The sequence below is a fragment of the Sycon ciliatum genome, chromosome 1, assembly GCF_964019385.1.
Source record: "Sycon ciliatum chromosome 1, ocSycCili1.1, whole genome shotgun sequence".
Taxonomy (NCBI): domain Eukaryota; kingdom Metazoa; phylum Porifera; class Calcarea; order Leucosolenida; family Sycettidae; genus Sycon; species Sycon ciliatum.
The window spans coordinates 59,005,364-59,030,850 of record NC_088643.1 but is presented as its reverse complement, the minus strand read 5'-3'; the positions used below and the strand labels follow the sequence as shown (position 1 = coordinate 59,030,850).

Here is a 25,487-nt window from a genome sequence, read left to right as displayed (position 1 = left end):
GTGGGGGAGAGGCAGGGACAGCTTGACTGACCATAGGGTCTCGGCTTCATTGCAACCCAAGCGCTCCACAGAAACAAAAGATTACAGAAAATACACAGGGGGGGGGGGGGGGAGGGTAAATAACTGTTATAGCACGTTCTTAGAAACAATCCATACTCAGGGATCATAATGTATCCCACAAGCTGCCAGAAAACCAACACCGTCGTTCTTAAACCGTTTTAGGCTGTGCCGTTCCTAGTATTCCAGGCTGGACGTTCTTGGGCTCCACGTCACGAGTCTTAAGCGCACGACTCTACTGACTGTAGATCTACCACTTGTTCTGGACTGTAGCCTAGATACTAGATAGTGATGCTAATACTGTAAGAAGACCTTGAGTCTGTGGGGATTGCCCTATCAAAATATTAATAAATAATAATAATACTAGTGAGTAGTGTACTGTTGTAGAAGGTAGTAACAGTTACTGTACATCTGCGCGATAATCAATACATCTGCGCGATAATCAATGCCAATGGATACTGACACTCATGACATGTATTCGCCAGTTGTGAGTATCAGTTGCCATTACAATGACTTATGTCCATGTCAATCTATGTACGTACCGACTAGATCCCAGGTACAGTAGTCAGTACCTGAAAAAAATGTCGGCTGCATATGCGCATGCAGCCAAATGCATACCATGCATACTGCAATGGTGCAGAAAAAGTCTTGATTTCTAGTTCTGAGTCTGACGTTTTCACGGTTTTGCCTAGATCAGGCTAGCTGCAAAGGATGATAATAAATGAGCTGAGGCAAGCAACGGCCATCCGAGCGACCAAAGTCAAAGACAAGCAAAAGGGCAGTCCCCACTTCTGCTCGTATGTGTTACGATGCAGTCGTGTTTCTTCTTGTGACAACTCCCAATAATTGTCCTAATGAGTACCCCGTGCACACAAATCGTCTTGCAATACTTACCGTGCAGTGCACGAAGTGGCGATCTTTCTCACTTTTGCGCGTATCGCCAACGGCCTGGTTGAAAAAGTGAAGTATTGGAATTATTTGCGTTGTCAACTGCGTCGCTTCCACCGGAGAGCAGCATCAGCAAGCAGCGTATTTGCTTGTAGCGCCCAGCAATACGTTGGTATTGTAGTGGCTGCTGGCAGTGGGAAGTATGCTCTTGGAGCATTGGTCGCAGTACTCCTACTAACCAACTGCAGGATAATATTTCAAGTTCGAGAAAGGGGCTGGGGAGTGCGACGCACCCGAGACGGCCTGGCACGATCCGGGAGAGTTCTGTTGCTGCGCGCACAGCTAGCTCCGAGCCTCCTAGATCCTCCGACCAACAAGCGGTAGATCTACACTGCGTCATCGTCATCTGGAGCAGCAGCGGCAGTGTCCTGTAGTGACTGCCTTTGCAAGCGAAAGGAGCAATGGCATGCTGTGCGTCCAACGGTGGAGATCCGGACTCCAAGAAACGCAGCGATGATATTGACAAGATGCTGATAGCACAGCGCGATACTCTAAGGAGAACGGTAAAAGTGCTGCTACTGGGAGCTGGTGAGTCGGGAAAGAGCACCTTCTTGAAGCAAATGCGCATCATCCATGGTGAAGATTTCAAGGAAGCCGACTGCGAGGAATTTCGGTCTACGATCTACACCAATATAATGAAAGCGGGCAAAGTTCTAATCCAGGCCCGCGAGCTCCTATCGGACCCCGAGATTCCGTGGGGCGACGAGGGCAACGCAAGACATGCGGACCTTATTGCCGCTGCGCCTAGCAATGTGGAGCAGTACAGTGATATGGCACCGTATTTCGCGGCATTGGAGGAGCTGTGGTTGGACTCTGGCATTCAGGCGACGTTCGCCAGACGGAGTCAATTCCACATCGTAAGTGCTGAGCGCTCCCCGCGAGTCGGAATGGAGTAGAAATTAATGCGTACTAGAGAATGTTTCAGCTTTTGACGTGTATCACGTAGCGTATCAATGTCATTCCTCTCTTTGACAATAGGTGACCTGGGACAGAAACAGTCGTTGATGCGAAAAGGAAATGGCACCCGGGCGGTATTGTTTTGTTCGTGTGTTCTCCATGTCTGCGTGTTTGCGCGCACCTGGAAGTGTACGTTTGTTCGCGTAACGATTCCACAATCATACCATGCATACACCCAGAAGAACACGTGCACAAGTAGGCAGTGGACATTTCTCGTTTGTGACTGGGCATGGGGTGATCCTATTTTGTGTGTTTGTACACCAAAATGATTTTATTGCTGCTTGTTGTGGCAATAGTAGCCTTGTTACTGTTGAAGAATTCCAGTGTTTCTCCACTGTGCATCAGATTAATTGCCACCCTAGACAACAGTGAAGTGAAAATAATGTATCACACTTGGAGTTCAGCGTCCCCCAGGTGAAGCACTTCAGCCTTAGCCTAGGGAGGACACAGTCATGGCCCTGACTACAGTTTAGTATAGTTACTACGCACACAACAAAAATATTCATTGGTTTGAGGGAAAGATGCGAACGGAAAAGTCTGAAGAAAAAATTGACTGTCACACAAAATATTTTTCAGTTGTCTTTACGTTTTAGAGTGTTTATTCTTTGGGGGGGGGGGGGGGGGGTGATCCTTGCAGTTTCATAGGTGTATTTACACGAACTGGCTTGCCTACAGATCCAGGTCATTCCAGTCCTCGCAATCCTTGTGCAGCTTGCCACACTGATTGTGACATCGCATGATAGCGTATTGTGTAGAGGGATAGTAGCAGCAGCAGGATACAATCCAGGATAGTGAGGATACTCAAACACTACTTGTGGAGGCTCCCCACAAGTCCCCAGACATGAACTCGCCTCCATTCTACAAACGATAGTGCTGAACAAACACACAGCAGCAGCAGGGGGATTATGTTTCTGTGCTACTTACATGTACATGTATAAGTGCACTGTGGCAAGCAACATGTGTACATGTATTAGTTTGCAATGGAGAGAGGCTATTATATTTGCTGTTACTCCGAGTTACATGGCAGTTTGGCCAATTCAGACAACAGTGATGATGCTAGTCACAGTGATGATGCTAGTGGTTCGTGCCTGGTGTTATGTAAGGTTGGGGAGGAGTGGGTGTAGATTTTGGCAAGGTGGATGCTGACTTGGTCAAGGTACTATACTTCATTTTCACTGATAAGACAGTAGCTGTGTTTGCCTTCAACGGGCATTGGCTGTTTCTAAAATTACAAGTTCTTCTCCATACTTTGTCATTATACTGTTTTTTTTTTTGGAATACACCCGAGGGACTTGATTGTCAGGCTTTCCGAAGCATGTGGCCTATTTCAGGGAAGGGCTTAAAAATTTAGCTCAATGATACCACCTCACAAACACTTCAATTTTAGAAGATACCTGTTCTTTGTACCATAATGCCATGTTAGCTGGCATCAGCACCACCATGTTAGCTGGCATCAGCACCATGTTAGCTGGCATCAGCACCAGTCCGATGATCAGAGATTTCTGCGTCTACTGACTGACTGTATAAAATGTACAATAAATGACTGTAGTTGACGCGTTGAGCTTTGCACGCCGATGAAAAAGTATGTGTCAAAAAGCACTGCAGAAGTTATTGTCAGGCGGGGGTTGAACTTTTTTGCCGATCACCTCTCAAGTCTCAACCCCGGGGTTTGTTGCAGGGCAGTGCTTATATTCAGCGCGGGGCCTCGTTTCAGGAAATATGATAATTGAAATGCATGCCAGAGCATAATGCAACCCCTTCCCCCAACCGGCCACCCCTGAAGTGCGCACCTGGGGTTTTGTGCCTAACCCCCTTTTGGAAGGGTCCAGTGTACGCTGGCAAAATATAATATAAAGATCTGTTCAAGTGATCAAATCTTCTAATATTGACTTTGTGCGTAGGTTGTGCTGTTCAAACTTCCTTTATAGCCACACCCATTCCCGTGTGCTTCAATCTGCAGTAGAAGGGGATGGTGGATGCGACCACACGTTTGCATCCGCCACCTTGCCTTGCCTTGCTCTGCCTTGTACTGTTGCTCCCATGTGACCAATGGCTGGAGTGTTGTCTTCTCTTGTGTGCCACAGGGTGATTCAACAGAGTACTTCTTCAAGCAGATAAAGACACTAAGCTCACCGGTAAGAGTGTGGCCTGCACTGTCACTTCAGATATCACTATCTCTAGCTGGCTCTACAAAGTGGCACGGTGCCTGGAAAGTCTCCTCAGCTAGGGAGAAGAACGAGGCCTTGAAGAGGCAGGCGAATAGACAGCCAGAGAGAATGATATATATAGAGAGAGGGGGGGGGGGGTCTGGCCTGCGGACCGAACGACAGTAGCCTGATAGTAGGCCATGGAACCTTGTCAGAGCAGCACATACTCGAGCTAGCAGTATGATCTCTGTTTGCTGTTGTGTGTATCACAGGAATATCTACCATCCAAGCAGGATGTGCTCTGTTCCCGTAAAGCGACTCGGGGAATTCACGAGTATGACCTTGCCGTCAAGAAAGTGCCGTTCAAGTTTGTAGACGTCGGTGGACAGCGATCGCAGCGGACCAAGTGGTTTCAATGTTTTGACGACGTGAGTTATGTTGAGTGAATGCCCATTCTTCTACACAGTCAGTGTATGTTACGGTTGCCTTACAGGGTGCTTTTCATACGTTATTATTATAGTAAGGCTGGGATAAGATAAACCACCTTTGAGCCAGGAGAGGTACAATGAGATTTTTGTATAAAGTACCCTGGGCGTACCATACTTGTCATGTTATATTCCCTGGAGGTATTGTATACAGGTTATGCAATTACATCATCTGTTGAGATGCTTTGGCGAAGTCGCGGACTCGCCGCACAGCGCTGCACGTGCACTAGCGACTCACGCTGCGCACTTAGCGCCCATTCGAAAAATCCGATGACTCGCGCTGTATGCGTAGCGCCCATTAGAAAATCCGCCATGCAGGCTGAATGGGAAAGCCAAACTTTTGCTGGATCAGCTGCACCAGCCGTATGAAGGTCACGTGAGGTGACAGTTGATTTTGGACCCGTCACCTACCCGCTGCTTCCGAGATAAGGCTTGGGTGACATTGTCCATAGAAACAGTATCCGTACCAGAAAGTGGCAGACTATAGCGACTATTTCCTGCCTTCTATCCTTGCACGCCCAAAAAGTTTATCATAACCGAGTTCAGGCCATTCACGACTCGCAGTTTGGCCTGCCAATTGCAAGAGTTCAAATTGTCCAAGTCAGTTTGTGTTGGCCGTGATGATATGTACACAAGAATATTGGTTGTAGTTTTGTCTTTTCCGCGGTGTCGCCATATCCTGGGTTCGTCTCATCTCGCGTCTCATCTCGTGTTTTGTCTAGTCCTGGGTTTGTCGTGTCCGCGGTTCATGGTAGCAGTGCTAAATCATCGTCATGTCGGGTATGGGTGGTTGTGTTGAGCTGTGGTCAAACAGCACGCTCTGCTGGACATGGCAGTGCACGCCGAGGAAGAGTGCTTTCCTAGTCAGCTGTTGTGCGGGTGTAATGAGTTTGGGAGATGTTAGCTCTTTTCCTTCTCTACGCCTTTCCAGTCCAAGGTCTTTTCGGTCACTCTTTTCCTTCTCTACGCCTTTCCAGTCCAAGGTCTTTTCGGTCACTCTTTTCCTTCTCTACGCCTTTCCAGTCCAAGGTCTTTTCGGTCACTCTTTTCCCTTCCATGTCAATTGCAGTAATCATGTGCCAGTCAGACCTGGTTCCTTGGATGGTCGTCACGGCATTGATCATGCACGTCGTGCCTTCTTGCTTGTTTTGCCGTTTGATGCATCGATGGTGCTAGGCCCTGGATTCCATGTTACCGCTAGCTGCACGGCCAGCAACACACACTATTGCAAACTGTCAAGCCAACTCTAGAAACCGCTTTGCCACGGGTCAGGGCAACCTTGCCCGTGAGCTCATTCTATATTCGTTTGAGTTTCAGGAAGAAGTCAGTTGTTTCTTCCAGGATTCCTTGTGTTGTTTGAAAGTGTGAGTCGGACACGCAGAGGCGAACATAGCAGCACGGGGGTGGGATTTTTTGGATGCTAAGTCGCCATCTCATGCTTTCCTTCTCCACAGTCCTCTTCAATGTTTTTTTCTGTGGCTGGTGCGGTGTTTTCTTTTGCTGTGGTGGCATGCAGGTGACGTCCATACTCTACCTCGTGTCTAGCAGCGCATTCGACACCACACTCGTCGAGGACCGCACCACCAACCGCCTAGTCGAGAGCCTGAAGATATTTAACACGATCGCTAACAACCGCTGCTTCAGAAATGTCTCGATAATCCTCTTCTTGAACAAGTCGGATTTGCTGGAGCAGAAGGTGAGCAAAAAAGTGTTGCTGTGATCTTTCGCTTTTGAGAGGTTTACTGCATGGTTGAGTAGTTTTGGCCTCTACTACCAATCACGTCAATACATGATTACAGATGGGAGAATTCAGTGCATTTGCATACACATCTATTCAACGGTCAATTCTGGGATGCCGTGGTAGCACGTAACTGTATTGCTTCAATGCTCTCCCCAATTCCTAGATGAACATTTGAGAGGGGGTATCAACTGACTCCTTACTGTGGTGTCAGTTTTACACTTGGCTATACCGCAGTTGCTCCATACGGGTTGGCGAGTTTCTCATCTTGCTATGCTCGTCTTATCCTGTGTCCCCGCTCCCCAGGTGAAAGTGGTCAACATCGCCGACTACCATGCTGATTTCCCGGCGAGTTCGGATCCGCACAACCTGAACGATGTGCAAAAGTATTTAGTGTCTAGGTTTGGCCGTGAGCGCAAGGACAGCGAGAAACTGCTCTTCCACCATTTCACAACGGCAACGGACACGAAAAATATCAAGTTTGTCTTTGAAGCTGTTCGCACCACCATCCTCGAAGGTAACCTTGAGGAGCTGATGTTGGACTGAGACAAACTGGATCTGTTTCGTGGTTCGATCTTCTAAGTTAAATGAGTGTAGCGTGATGCAGACTTGCTGTGCACCACAGCATTGGTACGTTAGGCTTGGTCTCGCTAGGCTGGCAGCACAACGTATCCGCATTGTTCAGCACCGTCAGCTCAAGTTGGCCAACCCGCTGGAAGCCTGTGCCGGAATCTTGGCGGACGGAACATGTGCTGTGCTGGCCAACGTTTGTGTGCAAAACTCCTCTTTGTTTTGCACCTTGCAGCAACTGCAGATGTGTTTGTGTGTGTGGCTGTGCTTCCCGTGCTGCATAGCTGCTCAAGCTGTGTCTTCTGCCAACAAGAACCCGTTTGTTGGCAAACAAATGTAGCTCTTCTTTGTCTAGATGTGGGCGTGTTGTCTTGTGACTGAACTAGGTTGTAGTAGTTCAACTTGTGTGCTCTGACTAGGGTATTTCTAAAAGTATACCATGCCTTATTGTTCCATTGGAATAGACCATGATCAAATAGAGCGATCAATGATTATGTAGTAGTCTTAGAACCTACAATCTCATGCCATCACACGATTACACGCGCCACTCACCGTTGAGACCAATTGCAATTCTGTTAGAACTTTGACGACTCGAATCCTGTTACCACAGCATTGCTGTGGCACACTGAACCGCGTGCAGCGTTCAGGAGGTGCTCTGTGCTGTATTTGTGCGCGCTGTCTGTCTGACTGACATGCACCGCGTCTCTTGTAGAATAGCCGGCCTTCGTTGAACTCTTTCTCTTGCTCAATAGCCAGCCTGATGCAGGACTTCACTAACAGTGCAGCTATTCTTCGTTCCGATTTGTGACTGGAGGTGGTCTCGTGCTTATTAACTTGTATATACTCAGCGACCGCTATCTTATCGTAGGCCGGTTTGTCAGAACGTAACTGTGGGAAGCTGTGAATGCATGCAATTGTGTTCTCATTTCTAATTTACGCCAGTTCCCGTATTTCTCTGTCCACGACCTTCTTATGATAGCCACTATACTAAAGGCTATTGCTCACAGCGTTCTTGTTGCGGGTGGATTCTCTTACTTGTTGTTAGATTGACAGCATGAGACAAGGTGGAGGACCGGGGCTCTGCCAACCGCGTAAGGTTGTAGTAAGGTCACTGTTTCCGAACACAGTGTCCTCCGCCTGGTTTTATGCTGTCAATCTAACAACACGCGTGAACTATAACAAGGTTTATCTAATACTAGTTTTGAGCTAGTATTGGGTTATACATGTATAGTACCATGCTCTTACTTGTACATGTACTTCCATCCACAACAAGAGAGCAATCAATGGATCGGAATGTGTTCATATGTGGGTGTGTGTGGTCACTGCACCGGCGTCGCTGCTTGAATCGAGTAATGGTGGGCTACTAACACTAGTCACAATTTGAACGTGTCCAAGTCGCTCTGAATAATGTACGGGATGTACTGTGGGGGAAAAAAGCAGCATGCCTTCATGTGCTTGATGTCGATTGGCGAAGCGTGCCGTGATGTTTTTGCATTGCGGTGGTGAACCAGAACTCAGACCACTACTTATAGTATTCCCCACGTCTTTATTTTCGGATTTCAATGACGGCACACCTCTACTGCCATAAAACGTGCGTCGGTACCCTTCACTTGAGGCTGCAGTATGTAGCTTTCTTTATTGGCCATGGGTACACCTTATCAGTGTCTGTACATGTATGTGTGGAAGTGTACATATGAGCGAATGCTTGGATGGGGTGAGGGTGGTGTTATAAACCGGCCCCTTCGAGGTTCCCAAGCCCTGTTATGGCAACCCGGGGTGCAGTACGCACTGAGGGGCAACAATCTCACAGTGCGTCGTCCACGAAAGTTCAAATCGGCATCCAAAATTGCATGCATCCGACCCGTATACAATGCTCAGGGCCTTTTGTCCTCTTCGTATGCTTCTGCAGCCATAGTTACCTTGGTTGTTGGAACATGGAATGGGTCCTTAGTGACTCCTTACAGATGCATGCTTGCAACTAGGGGTCTATACGGATGCATGCTTGCTACCGTGTTGGTGAATAAGGGTGTCAAAATCCTACATGCACCCCCCCCCCCATAGATTTAATATTTTGGACCCACCCACGCACATGTGTGTGTGTGTGTGTGTGTGTGTGTGTGTGTGTGTGTGTGTGTGTTTGTGTATGTACGTGTGTGTGATTGTGGGTGCATGTGTGTGCATACATGTGTGCGCGCATGCGTGCATGTGTGTGTATGTGTCATTCTCTCTCTCTCCCCCTCCCCCCCCCTCTCTCTCTCTCTCTCTCTCTCTCTCTCTCTCTCTCTCTCTCTCTCTCTCTTCGATCCCTACAGGTGGAGTCAGTATTTTTCTTCACATCTGCCAATGACCTGTATGAGGATGCATTTCGGATTAAACCCAATGGTGATGAATATGGTCGCCGGAGCCGTGAAATGTTTGAGGAGCTAGTCGTGCAATTTCACAAGTTCCACGGATTCGCTGACAAGGTGATATTCTTCACAAAAGTGGACTTGATGGATGAAAAGGTGCGTTTGGTAGCGTCAGTTGATGTAATTATGACTTGTTCAGGGTTCTAGCCAGGTAAAAATAGTAAGGGGCGGGCCGGGGAAACAGTTACCGGTAACCCATTTTTCTATTTTCCAAAATTGCCTTTCTACACAAAATGCAACGTATGGGGGCTTCGCCCCTGTACCCCCGACGTCACTCCCGACAATCAGGTCTTTAATAATAATAATAATAATAATAATAATAATAATAATAATACGAAGTAAATGAAAAGGCGACGAGGAGACAATAACTTTATTAATGCGATTAATAGTATAAGTGAAGCGGACATTACAAAATGATGAATGAGAATACATGTATCTAAAATGGTTGTTCCTAATCGATTTTCTTGAGACTATCATCAGGGAAAATCGTCTCACAATAGAGGCTATACGGAGAAACAAACTACTTATAGGTTATCGGATAGTGGGAAGTATACAAGGTGAGGTTTGAAAAAAAACTAAAGTGGGAGAGAAGACGAAAGAAATTAGCATGCTTCACTGTTTTGTGTCGTGCTCGTAGGTTTCGTGAACTTAAGGTATTAGAAGCTGTTTTCATCCGTAAACACAATCCTAATCTATGCATTCAGAAAGAAAATGTCACAAAACTGAGACTCTTCACCTAGCATTCACACACGTATTCATTCGCATACACCTACACCTCACAGTTCCTCACTCTATCACATTCACCTGCTTCCACGCCTTCATTTCACTCACCGTTTGTAGTAGCTCACACCGTCAGAACACTCTCACATCTTTTCTTCTAATTTCTTTCGTCTTCTCTCCCACTTTAGTTTTTTTTCACACCTCACCTTGTATACTTCCCACTATCCGATAACCTATAAGTAGTTTGTTTCTCCGTATAGCCTCTATTGTGAGACGATTTTCCCTGATGATAGTCTCAAGAAAATCGATTAGGAACAACCATTTTAGATACATGTATTCTCATTCATCATTTTGTAATGTCCGCTTCACTTATACTATTAATCGCATTAATAATACGAAGTAGTGGTTGCGAATTTTTTTGCGACTTTTTGCGACTTTTCTTACAAATAATAATAATAATAACTTTATTAGGATGACCCAAAGGCTGACCGCCTATCGTGGGGTCTGTCGCATTGAAGGATGATGGTATAAGAGAGTACAGATTGGGAAGGGGGGGGGGGAGGACTACGATGAACAGGGTAACGGCATGCCAGCGAGTAGACATGAATACTGACAAGAATGTTTGCGCAGCTCTTTCTTGAATACATGGACAGAAGATTCCGAAGTCAATGTGGGTGGGAGACAATTCCATAAAAGGGAGGTTTTGAATAAAAAAAGTGATTTGGATGTTGTCAAGGCTTTGGGGAGGATAATTTTGTTGGGGCGTCTCTCACTACGGGAAATATTAAAACTGAACTGAGCCAAGGTGTTCCGGTATTTGAAAATAAACTTGTGCAATGTAACTAGGCTAATGAATTGTCTACGGTACTGCAGTGATTCTAGTTTGGCGAATGCGTTCAGATCTTGCTTTGGCGTGTCGAAGGCGAATCGAAACTTACGCCGTCGCAAGTACGACCTGATGAATCTTGCTTGGAGTTTGTCTAGCTCACACAAATCAGACGCAGGTAGCCGGTACGTTGATCGGTGACTCATGCATTTTCGTAATATGGCCCGAAAAAAACACAAAAATCGGAAAATGAGTAGGGGGCGGCATTTTTTCACCGGGGCGGGGGCTACGCCCCCTCCCCCCCCCCCTTTGGCTAGAACCCTGCTTGTTATATCATGGGAGTGTTTTGCTTGATTGCATTGCATCACAGGGTCACACATCATCGTGATAATCTGCTCCAGTGTAGTAACTACCTCCGCACCGTGTCTAGTTTTACATGTACATGTAGATCGATTGGGACAAGTTAAGTACCAGTAACTGAGTATCATGATATTGCCGAGAAAAGGCTGATAGGCCGGAAGATATAGGCCGACTAAAGGACTGGTGTCTGCCGTTGCGAGTGGCCAAACCATCGATAACGGGTATTGTTTATTACAGCAACAAAGAGGACTAACTTCGCCGTATGCCGCATGATTTCCGTTTTGTCAACATGCATTAGTACAATGTAAAACGATGATTGCAGGGCACACAACAAGAAAGAACGAGAGGATTTGTTCAGAACTGATTTCTTATTACGGTCATCAGTGAATCTACGGAACAATGGATTGGGGACTGCTTGAAACAACTCTTACCTAGGCGTACTTATAGAAAAAACGGACCAAGGAACTACAAGTTATGTTATAATGTCCTATATATTTATCTTTGGCTTTCTATCCGTCCATTCTTGCACACCTAGCTAGGTATATGGACAAATACAAGTGAAATGGAAGAGAAGAAGAGAAGCAAAAACTTCAAAAAGTTGATGATACTGCCCCAAACCAAGCATTGTACTACATGTGTATAGCAGGGGATGTTTCAGCAGTAATATTTGTTATCTATCATTTTTGTGTATTTTAAAGGTTAATAGTAGCGACTTTAATCACGTGACCAAAAGGCAGAAATCCTTCGTCGCATGAATGTATGGTGCAGGGGTGGTGTGAACAAGTTTTCTCTCGGCGTTCTACACTTTCCTACACGTCGTTATTGCTTTGCCAAGCAACTTCGATTTTTGTGTAATGGGCAAGCATACATGAACAGCTTTGTGTGTCGCATGCCCTGGTTCGTTGATTTTCTCATTTTTCTGATACATCGCCCCGTATTTTTTAGTTTTCGAAGCGAATTTTCGGCATCTCAACTACCTCCTTGCCCGTCAATAACCATGTCAGCATCGTGTTCAGCGTCCTCGGATTAGTTCAGATAGGTTCACGGTAAGGTAGCCGTAGCTGTAGCCGTTTTAGCCGTTTGAATAGTTTGTGATCAGCGGCTTAAGTTGGCTATTGAAGTGCACTACTTGAGGGGCTCGGCATGGCTGAGCAAGCAAACCGCTGGCTTGTAAATCCATGGTCGCTATAGTTCATCATGTCGAGACGGTGGCATACCTGCCAATAACAAGTACTGAGAGCGCTTTTTCTGGATCGCCATGGCAGAATCCCGGGATTAGCCTTGGTTTTTCGGGATGTCGTATTTTTTTCGAAAAAAACCCTTTTTCAACTTTTGATGGCACCAACATTTCGATCATCATGATGATTGATGGTGATCATCAGATCACACTTACCCATGTTCAAGACTCAAAAATGGAGGTTTTTCAGGGACTGTTTCTGGAAGGAGCACTGGTACTGCAGACTATGGAGGTCTGGAATCAATAAGGACAACTACTGGCCTGTGACAAGTCATGTGAAGTGCTCCAAGTACAATATCAAGCTTGTTTCTTGTACAATGAATTTCGGGATAATCGACAGGAATTTCGGGATCGCGGAAAAATTGCGGGATAATCCCGAAAAAAATCTGGATACTTGGCAGGTATGCGGTGGGTGTGCTTGAGCAGGAGCTGATTATATCGATCCATCGAAGCAGAACACATCTCATCCCACATCCACAACGGTCTCTCCGCCATTCTCCAACAACACGGACATCCCACATATCGTACATGCATTCACTGTGTATGCGCATGATATTCATGAAGTCGGAGAAACTTACTTTTGTGCCATCGCTCTGCATGCAGTAGTTGCATACATGGTCTCCGACGATTGCATACCAACTTTGTGGCCTCGTAACTCTGATATTAGGCAAGATATTCCCATGAAATGTTCAGGGTATGTTCTGCAGGTGTGCCTCTATCTGTTCGAGTAATTTATTGGCCGTACTTCTAATTTTAATTTTTGGACTGAAGTTGCTACTACTAATATAAAGCACTGCTGCGTTCAAGTCAGTGGATCCACTAGGTCCACCCACAAGTTTGCTCATGCCGGATAGATTCAAGTAAAGGTTTGCTCATGCCGGATAGATTCAAGTCAGGGGATGATGATTAGATGATATTGAACTATACTAGTGTTAGGTGCCTTCTCCTGTATCCTCTTCCTGCTGCTGGCCTGCATGCACCCCATACTCACCTTTTGTTCTGTTGGCCTGGGTAGCTACTTGCACGCCCGTAATTGCCATAGCTATCCAGGCCCTTTGTCTAGCACTCCTTCTCTCTCTCTCTCTCACTATCCGTCTCTTGTCATCACCAGAACTGTAGTCTTATGTTTCGTCTCTCGTCTATCCCAATAAATGCCGTCCTTCATCTACTTGTCCCTTGGTCTTGTGGCGTGATGGAATTATGGCAGAGTTGAGTTCCAACACTATCATGATAAAATAATTTAAAAAAGATACAGATCGATGTGACGAGGTTGAATCCTGCACACAATGCCGTGACTAACGGGTATTCATGACATCGATGGAATTAACCTGTGTGAGGCATCCTTCAGAGTTTTGAAGCGAGACGTGTAGTTGTAGAAGTAAATTTTTCATCTCCTTTGCATGCAAGTGTTTTCATCGCCTAATCCACATGCGGCAATGGCTGTCTTCTCTTCCTGTGTGGGCACAGGTGAAGGCTGCCAAGGATGCCGGCGGCTGTCTAGAGGGGTACAGGGCAACTGCAGTGGATGACGACAGCACTGGCCTAGGTGATCGCGAAGCCGTATGTGCCTACTTGAAGAAGAGCATGTGCACAGTAGAGCTGAGAGAAATGACGGATATCTCGGTGTACGCTCATTTCGTCAATACCACCGACACTGATCTCATGGATTTTGTATTCGAAGCGGCTCGATCAACCATGTTCCAGTGGGGTCTTTCCCGGAGAGGCATGGGCCCCGTACTTTAATGGCTGGTGTGCGCTTGCCGGCTGTGCAAATGCTGGCTGTGCACTTGCTATGCATGTGATACACATGTGCTTTATGACAGTTCACGGTCATAATGCTGAACATTAGTCACCCACTATGGGCCATTTACTGCCATTAGTCACGATGTGCACATGTGCAATGTTGTGATACATGCTCTACATGACCGTGTGAATGCATGGCATATCAGTTTGCTGCCCCCCTGCTTTGTGACTATGCTCATCTAGCGTACTCAGTTTCTATGGAAACTGCAACTTCGGAAGCCTCAACACTTTCCCTGCCTTAGCTATGGCGTAGTGCCTGCCAGTGCATGCAGAATACAAGTAATACATGCGTTTACCATCAACCAGGGCCGTAGCACTGGGACTTCCGGTGGTACAGCCAAATGGGATACTTGGTCAGAAATGGTTATCATTCTCGACAAAGAACCAGTTTTGCACGAATCGGTTTAGTCGACTTTTTTGAAATAAGGTTTGACCATGGCCAGACTGGCCGGGTCGGGTACTACGGCCCCGCTGTCTTTCTCTTTCCCTTGAACCCTTCACCATCCATCTATCTATCTATCTATCTATCATATCAGTATCTATCTATTTCTCTCACTCTGTGTCTCTGCATTTCTCTCTTCCCTTTTCTCTCTTCCTCTGTTTTCTTCTTCTTCTTCTTCTTCTTCTTCTTCTTCTTCTTCTTCTTCTTCTTCTTCTTCTTCTTCTTCTTCTTCTTCTTCTTCTTCTTCTTCTTCTTCTTATTTTAACCCTAACCCTAACCCTAACCCTAACCCTGACTTGGTTGGCGGACAGCCACCCAGCGAGGATAGTTGGGTACCCTTCAAATCTTGGTTTTAACTCGCCACACCGGCTTCTAAAGGGCCGGGGGTGGGTGTTCGCCAACCAAGTCGAGCTTTCGTTCGCTTTTTTTTCGTTTTTCTAGTCTACTTGCTTGTGCTGCGCCGCGCTGGAGCGAGTCTATCAGTAGATGCTTTCGCCGCTTAGAGCTACTATTGCACAAAGCCACAACACTGCGCGCTGCCATTCGCTGTATGCTTTCGCTGCACCAAGCTGCTGTTAAGCTGCACGACGCCACAACACAAATTCACTACAACAGTCTCGTCCACAACTTCACTACAACAGTCTCGTCCATATTGCACTACGCTGAGCACTGGCCTGCTCCCGCTCTGAAGAGCTTTTTAGCCTTCACCGCTTTTGCTCAACCCCAGGCATTGGCCCACAGTGGCATCCGCTTCCTTTTTTCTTTTTCTTTTCTCCTTTTACTTTCTCCGTCACTGCCTAAAAAACAGTCGAGACGGTTTTTTACCCACCATTTTTATTGGTGCGAATTACTTTCCTTCTTCTTCTTCTTCTTCTTCTTCTTCTTCTTCTTCTTCTTCTTCTTCTTCTTCTTCTTCTTCTTCTTCTTCTTCTTCTTCTTCTTCTTCTTTATCAGACGAAAAAATGCATCAAACTTTCCGCAGAACCAGGGGCTGCGCCTGCGGGAAAGCAACCAATAGCTGCCGCTGCAGCCAACAACCAAAACAGTTTGAAAGACTGTGCTAGTAAAAAGCCATGTCCGCATTGCATGAAAAACATATTCAAGTCTAACATGGCACGTCACCTTAAATCCTGTAAGGTTTACCTAAGTAAGGGAATTGACATTCCGCTCACCCCTAGCAATAGGAGTGGTAACACGGATGTTGCCAACCCAGTCAGCCCGCCTCCTGAGCACAGCGCTGACGGCAACATTGTCACAGCCGAGACGATGGAGCATAGCTCCCAGCAAGTGTTACATGCAAATGATGATAAACCGGATCAGGATCTACCCAATAACAAACTGTACCTGCCAAGGTCTAGCCTTGCCTGGGCAAAAGCAGACCAACAACTTGAGCAACACATTAAGCGCCATTTTCCTCTGTCAAAAATCAAGAATGCTGACCCTGATGAATCCCTAGGTCAACTAACGTCTTTCCTAAGATTTTTCTTCACTGACTACACCGCCTTGGCTGCAGTTCCAAAGCGCCAGTCGACCAAACCACGCCAATCCAGATGCCTAACGGAGCTCTACATGGAGCGCCGCGCCCTACGAAAACAATACCGAGCAAGGGACCAATTAGACGAGCATGTGGTTGAGATCCTCAGAAAGGATTATAACCGGGTGCAGAAGGACATCAAAAAACTGCGGAAAATCATCAAAACACACGAGCAGGATCGCGAAGCACAAAAGCAACGCTCTGCCTTCCTCCGAGACCCCCATAAGTTCGCCAAACGGCTATCCCGGAAAGGAACGCCCGTCAATCCTGAATTCTCACAACAGACTTGTTTTGATTACTTCTCCAAGTTGTATGAAGACCCGGAACGTGGTCAAACTTTCTCCCTGCCGGATTTTTCTCCAGCCACGAGCAAACCGTCCACTCCGTTAACTGACGGGAGTCCAACATGGACCCTGTTTCAAAATACCCTAAGAAAATGCAGGAACAAGTCAGCTCCTGGTTCAAACGGTATTCCGTACATAATCTGGAAACGATGCAAATGCCTGCACAATATCCTTTTCAGCATCTTCGAAACAGTTTGGAAGACTGGTGTCATCCCGCGATCTTGGCAGTGCGCCTCCGTTACACTAATTGCTAAAAGTGACAGTGTGTCAGATCCAGCAAAGTTCCGACCAATCGCTCTCTCCAACTGCGATGGTAAGATCTTCTTTGCCATGCTGTCCAAGATACTAACTCGCCATATGTTGGTGAATGAGTATTTTGATGGCATGACACAGAAAGGTTTCCTGCCGGGAATGTCAGGCTGTGTGGAGCATGCTACTCTGTGTAGCGAAGCCATGAAAGACTCGAAGAGGAACAAGCGCTCCATAGCCATTGTGTGGATAGACCTAAAGAACGCGTTCGGATCAGTAAAGCACAATTTAATTCAAGCGGCATTGCATCGGTACCATATCCCACTGAAAATCAGAAGACTTGTATTTTCTTACTACGAACATCTCACTGCTTCCGTACGAAAGCCCCAGACCCGGACGTTCCGGTACAGTATCGGTGTGTTTCAGGGATGCCCACTGTCCCCAGTACTGTTCAATATTACCTTCCAAGTCCTCCTCGATGCCCTCCAGGCAAAACCCCTACAGGCACTTTCATACAATTTCAAGCAGACGGATATCACTGCTTCTAACACTGGTTTCGCAGATGATTTAGCCGTTTTTAGTAACAGAACCCATGGCGCACAAAAGAAGCTAGATGTTGTGGACAAGTTTTTGTCCTGGTCTCAAATGAAAGCTGCCCCGCATAAATGCAGGACCTACGCGGCGAAACTAATCAACAACAAGTACACCTGTTTCGACCCCGGCCTTACAATATCCGGCAAGGATGTACCGCCGCTAAATGGTCGGCAATTCAAATTTCTGGGGAGAAATTTGACGGACAATATGAAAGAGGAGGAACAACGCAAAGATCTCGTTGACCTTACTAGATACCTCTTAAAACTGGTGCATGAAACCCACCTTGTCGGTCACCAGAAACTCTGGCTCTATCAACATCTGATCATCCCGAAAATATCATGGCACCTAGAGATACTTGACCTGTGTTACAGTTTTGCAAAAATGCTTCATCACATCAGCCTCTCCTTTATTAAAAAGTGGGCAGGCCTACCCAAGGCTGCAAACACCGCCATCCTCTTCACCGGAAATCGAGAAAGGCCAGGCCTCCGGCTCATGTGTATCACAACACTATGGAAGCAGCAGCAAACTATTAAATGGCACATTATCAAGCACAGCAAAGACCACAACATCGCTCAACTGTATTGCCATCACAGAAAACAAGAACAAACGTTCACCCGTAGGTTCTCGCCGGTTGTGGAATTGGAATGTGCCGAAACGGCCGTATGGGACACGCCTGCTTCGCGACCGCCCAGAGCCGGACTGGGCTTTGTGACACCAAAAGCACGCGTGGTAAAACCAAGGAAACAAATCCTCAATACAGTCAGAGAAGGCGACTGCCAGGAGCAGCTCCGGCACCTAAAGGGCCTACAAATGCAAGGGGCCTGGACCAAATGGGCAGACACAATGTTCGAGGACATGACATGGCGGAAACTCTTATACGAGGGCTATGGAAGGACGATATCGTTCCAAATGAACGCGATACTTAATACTCTGCCTTCGCCTGACAATCTGAGACGATGGGGCAACTCTGTTGTGGACCAGAATTGCCCTCTTTGTCAGCGGACATCAACACTGAGGCACATTCTCACCGCCTGCCCTTCCTCACTCCATCAAGGAAGGTACACGTGGCGCCATGACAACGTCCTGAAACAGATCAGTAAATTCATGACAGAAATAGTATCAGCAAAGCAAAAGTCGTCAAATACCGAGCAAACTCCCACTAATGGTACATACATTACCTTCTGTAAACCGGGTCAAAACATCCCCCATGGCCAGTTGCCTCAGCGGAAAGGTCTGAGCGATGGTTTTTTGTCAGGATCACATGATTGGCAGCTTCTTTCAGATCTGGACGAGAGGCTGGTATTCCCACACTTTATTGCACCTACCACGTGTCGTCCAGACATAGTTCTCTTCTCGAAGAAATTGAGAAGGGTTCTTTGGCTGGAACTCACGGTGTGTAGCGAAGACCGCATCATCCAGTCCAGGGAGAAGAAGCTGTCACGGTATCGCCACCTCAAACAGGAGTGTGTGAAGAATGGCTGGGAAGTCGAGGCCCTCACAGCAGAGGTGGGAGCTAGAGGAGCCATTTCCAGCAGCCTGGACGGCTTGGCACGGGCATTAGGCTGTTGTAAGGAAAAACAGCGCCAAATAAGAAGGAACTGCAGAAACGCAGCACTAAATTCCAGCTACGTTATCTGGCTGAGGCGACGTGAGAAGGCTTGGCGCGACTGGCCACTGTTTTAAAAGTCCCCGAGAGGCCGTTTGTTGGCACTTGGTTGGCGGACAGCCACCCAGCGAGGATAGTTGGGTACCCTTCAAATCTTGGTTTTAACTCGCCACACCGGCTTCTAAAGGGCCGGGGGTGGGTGTTCGCCAACCAAGTCGAGCTTTCGTTAGTTTTTTTTCGTTTTTCTAGTTTACTTGCTTGTCCTGCGCCGCGCTGGAGCGAGTCTATCAGTAGATGCTTTCGTCGCATAGAGCTACTATTGCACAAAGCCACAACACTGCGCGCTGCCATTCGCTGTATGCTTTCGCTGCACCAAGCTGCTGTTTAGCTGCAAGACGCCACAACACAACTTCACTACAACAGTCTCGTCCACAACTTCACTACAAGAGTCCCGTCCATATTGCACTACGCTGAGCACTGGCCTGCTCCCGCTCTGAAGAGGTTTTTAGCCTTCACCGTTTTTGCTCAACCTCAGGCATTGGCCCACAGTGGCATCCGCTTCCTTTTTTCTTTTTCTTTTCTCCTTTTACTTTCTCCGTCACTGCCTAAAAAACAGTCGAGACGGTTTTTTTACCCACCAGTTTTATTGGTGCGAATTACTTTCCTCATTCTGCCGTATTTTGGCTGACGCCCATCTGTCAGCCAACATTGGGACGCCCATCTGTCCCAAAAATCTGGCGCTCACCTGCCAGTACACTAGACGCCCAGCGTCACCACACCGTAGCAAAGCGCTACACCCGGTCTGACGGGTTGATACCCCTTCAGACTGTAAACCTTCTTATCACAAGTCCTATAAGCAGAGATGCTGGCCCGAGGGGGCGAAAGCGGCCGGAGCATAACCCCTCCCTGGACTGCCCATCAAGTCCAGACCCTCCACCTATGCCAACTACCCGGGAGAGCTACGGGTCTGGTAGTGACGTGTCAAAGCCGATGGCCGCCCGTAGCTTTTCGAATTCGCAGCTAGGTGGAGTGGTGTGCGATAGGTGCGGAAGCACCCTGAGCCACGCCTACAACTTAAGTCGTCATTATCAGACGAAAAAATGCATCAAACTTTCCGCAGAACCAGGGGCTGCGCCTGCGGGAAAGCAACCAATAGCTGCCGCTGCAGCCAACAACCAAAACAGTTTGAAAGACTGTGCTAGTAAAAAGCCATGTCCGCATTGCATGAAAAACATATTCAAGTCTAACATGGCACGTCACCTTAAATCCTGTAAGGTTTACCTAAGTAAGGGAATTGACATTCCGCTCACCCCTAGCAATAGGAGTGGTAACACGGATGTTGCCAACCCAGTCAGCCCGCCTCCTGAGCACAGCGCTGACGGCAACATTGTCACAGCCGAGACGATGGAGCATAGCTCCCAGCAAGTGTTACATGCAAATGATGATAAACCGGATCAGGATCTACCCAATAACAAACTGTACCTGCCAAGGTCTAGCCTTGCCTGGGCAAAAGCAGACCAACAACTTGAGCAACACATTAAGCGCCATTTTCCTCTGTCAAAAATCAAGAATGCTGACCCTGATGAATCCCTAGGTCAACTAACGTCTTTCCTAAGATTTTTCTTCACTGACTACACCGCCTTGGCTGCAGTTCCAAAGCGCCAGTCGACCAAACCACGCCAATCCAGATGCCTAACGGAGCTCTACATGGAGCGCCGCGCCCTACGAAAACAATACCGAGCAAGGGACCAATTAGACGAGCATGTGGTTGAGATCCTCAGAAAGGATTATAACCGGGTGCAGAAGGACATCAAAAAACTGCGGAAAATCATCAAAACACACGAGCAGGATCGCGAAGCACAAAAGCAACGCTCTGCCTTCCTCCGAGACCCCCATAAGTTCGCCAAACGGCTATCCCGGAAAGGAACGCCCGTCAATCCTGAATTCTCACAACAGACTTGTTTTGATTACTTCTCCAAGTTGTATGAAGACCCGGAACGTGGTCAAACTTTCTCCCTGCCGGATTTTTCTCCAGCCACGAGCAAACCGTCCACTCCGTTAACTGACGGGAGTCCAACATGGACCCTGTTTCAAAATACCCTAAGAAAATGCAGGAACAAGTCAGCTCCTGGTTCAAACGGTATTCCGTACATAATCTGGAAACGATGCAAATGCCTGCACAATATCCTTTTCAGCATCTTCGAAACAGTTTGGAAGACTGGTGTCATCCCGCGATCTTGGCAGTGCGCCTCCGTTACACTAATTGCTAAAAGTGACAGTGTGTCAGATCCAGCAAAGTTCCGACCAATCGCTCTCTCCAACTGCGATGGTAAGATCTTCTTTGCCATGCTGTCCAAGATACTAACTCGCCATATGTTGGTGAATGAGTATTTTGATGGCATGACACAGAAAGGTTTCCTGCCGGGAATGTCAGGCTGTGTGGAGCATGCTACTCTGTGTAGCGAAGCCATGAAAGACTCGAAGAGGAACAAGCGCTCCATAGCCATTGTGTGGATAGACCTAAAGAACGCGTTCGGATCAGTAAAGCACAATTTAATTCAAGCGGCATTGCATCGGTACCATATCCCACTGAAAATCAGAAGACTTGTATTTTCTTACTACGAACATCTCACTGCTTCCGTACGAAAGCCCCAGACCCGGACGTTCCGGTACAGTATCGGTGTGTTTCAGGGATGCCCACTGTCCCCAGTACTGTTCAATATTACCTTCCAAGTCCTCCTCGATGCCCTCCAGGCAAAACCCCTACAGGCACTTTCATACAATTTCAAGCAGACGGATATCACTGCTTCTAACACTGGTTTCGCAGATGATTTAGCCGTTTTTAGTAACAGAACCCATGGCGCACAAAAGAAGCTAGATGTTGTGGACAAGTTTTTGTCCTGGTCTCAAATGAAAGCTGCCCCGCATAAATGCAGGACCTACGCGGCGAAACTAATCAACAACAAGTACACCTGTTTCGACCCCGGCCTTACAATATCCGGCAAGGATGTACCGCCGCTAAATGGTCGGCAATTCAAATTTCTGGGGAGAAATTTGACGGACAATATGAAAGAGGAGGAACAACGCAAAGATCTCGTTGACCTTACTAGATACCTCTTAAAACTGGTGCATGAAACCCACCTTGTCGGTCACCAGAAACTCTGGCTCTATCAACATCTGATCATCCCGAAAATATCATGGCACCTAGAGATACTTGACCTGTGTTACAGTTTTGCAAAAATGCTTCATCACATCAGCCTCTCCTTTATTAAAAAGTGGGCAGGCCTACCCAAGGCTGCAAACACCGCCATCCTCTTCACCGGAAATCGAGAAAGGCCAGGCCTCCGGCTCATGTGTATCACAACACTATGGAAGCAGCAGCAAACTATTAAATGGCACATTATCAAGCACAGCAAAGACCACAACATCGCTCAACTGTATTGCCATCACAGAAAACAAGAACAAACGTTCACCCGTAGGTTCTCGCCGGTTGTGGAATTGGAATGTGCCGAAACGGCCGTATGGGACACGCCTGCTTCGCGACCGCCCAGAGCCGGACTGGGCTTTGTGACACCAAAAGCACGCGTGGTAAAACCAAGGAAACAAATCCTCAATACAGTCAGAGAAGGCGACTGCCAGGAGCAGCTCCGGCACCTAAAGGGCCTACAAATGCAAGGGGCCTGGACCAAATGGGCAGACACAATGTTCGAGGACATGACATGGCGGAAACTCTTATACGAGGGCTATGGAAGGACGATATCGTTCCAAATGAACGCGATACTTAATACTCTGCCTTCGCCTGACAATCTGAGACGATGGGGCAACTCTGTTGTGGACCAGAATTGCCCTCTTTGTCAGCGGACATCAACACTGAGGCACATTCTCACCGCCTGCCCTTCCTCACTCCATCAAGGAAGGTACACGTGGCGCCATGACAACGTCCTGAAACAGATCAGTAAATTCATGACAGAAATAGTATCAGCAAAGCAAAAGTCGTCAAATACCGAGCAAACTCCCACTAATGGTACATACATTACCTTCTGTAAACCGGGTCAAAACATCCCCCATGGCCAGTTGCCTCAGCGGAAAGGTCTGAGCGATGGTTTTTTGTCAGGATCACATGATTGGCAGCTTCTTTCAGATCTGGACGAGAGGCTGGTATTCCCACACTTTATTGCACCTACCACGTGTCGTCCAGACATAGTTCTCTTCTCGAAGAAATTGAGAAGGGTTCTTTGGCTGGAACTCACGGTGTGTAGCGAAGACCGCATCATCCAGTCCAGGGAGAAGAAGCTGTCACGGTATCGCCACCTCAAACAGGAGTGTGTGAAGAATGGCTGGGAAGTCGAGGCCCTCACAGCAGAGGTGGGAGCTAGAGGAGCCATTTCCAGCAGCCTGGACGGCTTGGCACGGGCATTAGGCTGTTGTAAGGAAAAACAGCGCCAAATAAGAAGGAACTGCAGAAACGCAGCACTAAATTCCAGCTACGTTATCTGGCTGAGGCGACGTGAGAAGGCTTGGCGCGACTGGCCACTGTTTTAAAAGTCCCCGAGAGGCCGTTTGTTGGCACTTGGTTGGCGGACAGCCACCCAGCGAGGATAGTTGGGTACCCTTCAAATCTTGGTTTTAACTCGCCACACCGGCTTCTAAAGGGCCGGGGGTGGGTGTTCGCCAACCAAGTCGAGCTTTCGTTAGTTTTTTTTCGTTTTTCTAGTTTACTTGCTTGTCCTGCGCCGCGCTGGAGCGAGTCTATCAGTAGATGCTTTCGTCGCATAGAGCTACTATTGCACAAAGCCACAACACTGCGCGCTGCCATTCGCTGTATGCTTTCGCTGCACCAAGCTGCTGTTTAGCTGCAAGACGCCACAACACAACTTCACTACAACAGTCTCGTCCACAACTTCACTACAAGAGTCCCGTCCATATTGCACTACGCTGAGCACTGGCCTGCTCCCGCTCTGAAGAGGTTTTTAGCCTTCACCGTTTTTGCTCAACCTCAGGCATTGGCCCACAGTGGCATCCGCTTCCTTTTTTCTTTTTCTTTTCTCCTTTTACTTTCTCCGTCACTGCCTAAAAAACAGTCGAGACGGTTTTTTTACCCACCAGTTTTATTGGTGCGAATTACTTTCCTTCTTCTTCTTCTTCTTCTCGCATGTGCTCTCTGTCTCTGTCTCTGTCTGTCTTTCTGTCTCTCATTCATTCTCTCTCTCTCTCTCTCTCTCTCTCTCTCTCTCTCTCTCTCTCTCTCTCTCTCTCTCTCTTTCTCTCTCTCTTCTCTCTCTCTCTCTCTCTCTCTCTCTCTCTCTCTCTCTCTCTCTCTCTCTCTCTCTCTCTCTCTCTCTCTCTCTCTCTCTCTCTCTCTCTCTCTCTCTCTCTCTCTCTGTCGCTCTAGTTCGCTCTATCGCTCACTCCATCATTCTCGCTCGCTGTCTCGTTTTCGCTCTCGCTCGCTGTCTCGTTTTCGCTCTCGCTCGCTGTCTCGTTTTCGCTCTCGCTCGCTGTCTCGTTTTCGCTCTCGCTCTCTGTCTCGTTTTCGCTCTCGCTTGCTCTCTCGTTTTCGCTCTCGCTTGCTCTCTCGCTTTCTCTCTCGCTCTTGCTCTCTTGCTCTCGCTCGCTCGCTCTCCTTGCCTAATTCACATATCTTCTCTTCCTGTGTGGGCACAGGTGAAGGCTGCCAAGGATGCTGGCGGCTGTCTAGACGGTTACATGGCAACTGCAGTGGATGACGACAGCACTAGCCTTGGTGATCGCCAAGCTGTATATACCTACTTGAAGAAGAGCATCTGTACACCAGAGCTGAGAGAAATGACGTCGCCGCGGATCCATATGCATTCTCATTTCGTCAATACCACCGACACTGATCTCGTGGAATTTGTATTCGAAGCGGCTCGATCAACCATGTTCGAGTGTAGGTGTTGCCAGAGAGGCTCAGGCCTACTTTAATGGTTGGTGTATGCTTGCTGTGCTGTACAACATGCTGGCTGTGCACTTGCTATACGCTTATGCCTTGTGACAGTTCACGGTCATAATGCTGAACTTTAGTCACGCAATGTGGGTCATTACTCATTAGTCACGGTTTTTACATGTATATCAGCGTCAATCGTGTTGATATGGAAACCCCTCGACAGGCCTTCCAGCCTCTGGGGAATCCAAGAAGAGATCAAATACAAAATTACTTGTTGTTGCACTATCTGAATATATAAAATCTATCTATCTATCTATCTATCTACTCAATCACGAGTGGTAGAGCTGGTTCAAACAATAGGAGGACAGAGAAAGTGTTTTTACTCCGAGTTTCACGCACTAAGGGATCATCAGAAAACACTAATGAGAAATCTGGATTAGTATTGGTTTATATACTCACAAAGCAAAGTGTAAATAGCTGCAGCATGGCGCAAATCTAAAAGTTGTGAATGGCGGCAGTGCAAAGCGTGAATGACTGCATCATGAGGCAAATCCAAA

General features: G+C 47.3%; 1 protein-coding gene across 3 annotated transcripts; it reads left to right on the top strand.

The window, feature by feature from the left end:
• Nucleotides 1–783: 783 nt before the first annotated feature.
• LOC135804621 (guanine nucleotide-binding protein subunit alpha-13-like) lies at nucleotides 784–25,215 on the top strand. Of its 3 annotated transcripts, none has more exons than XM_065318533.1 (5): nucleotides 784–1,862; nucleotides 4,047–4,097; nucleotides 4,382–4,537; nucleotides 9,215–9,406; nucleotides 24,690–25,215. In XM_065318533.1, exons 1-5 carry the CDS (start codon nucleotides 1,407–1,409, stop codon nucleotides 24,966–24,968), a joined length of 1,134 nt encoding a protein of 377 aa, XP_065174605.1. In that variant the 5' UTR covers nucleotides 784–1,406; the 3' UTR covers nucleotides 24,969–25,215. The 3 variants fall into 3 exon arrangements, with proteins under 3 accessions (XP_065174605.1, XP_065174606.1, XP_065174607.1); XM_065318534.1 differs by lacking the exon at nucleotides 24,690–25,215 and adding an exon at nucleotides 13,921–14,483; XM_065318535.1 differs by lacking the exons at nucleotides 9,215–9,406; nucleotides 24,690–25,215 and adding exons at nucleotides 6,111–6,290; nucleotides 6,639–7,909 and having other exon boundaries at nucleotides 787–1,862.
• Nucleotides 25,216–25,487: the final 272 nt, after the last annotated feature.

What these genes read in the sequence shown, in the direction of transcription:
- LOC135804621 (XM_065318533.1), top strand. Translation starts at nt 1,407, where the DNA reads ATGGCATGCTGTGCGTCCAACGGTGGAGATCCGGACTCCAAGAAACGC. An exon ending in TAAAGACACTAAGCTCACCG is followed by an intron (nt 4,098 to 4,381) that starts GTAAGAGTGTGG and finishes TGTGTATCACAG; the next exon opens with GAATATCTACCATCCAAGCA. An exon ending in GGTTTCAATGTTTTGACGAC is followed by an intron (nt 4,538 to 9,214) that starts GTGAGTTATGTT and finishes CGATCCCTACAG; the next exon opens with GTGGAGTCAGTATTTTTCTT.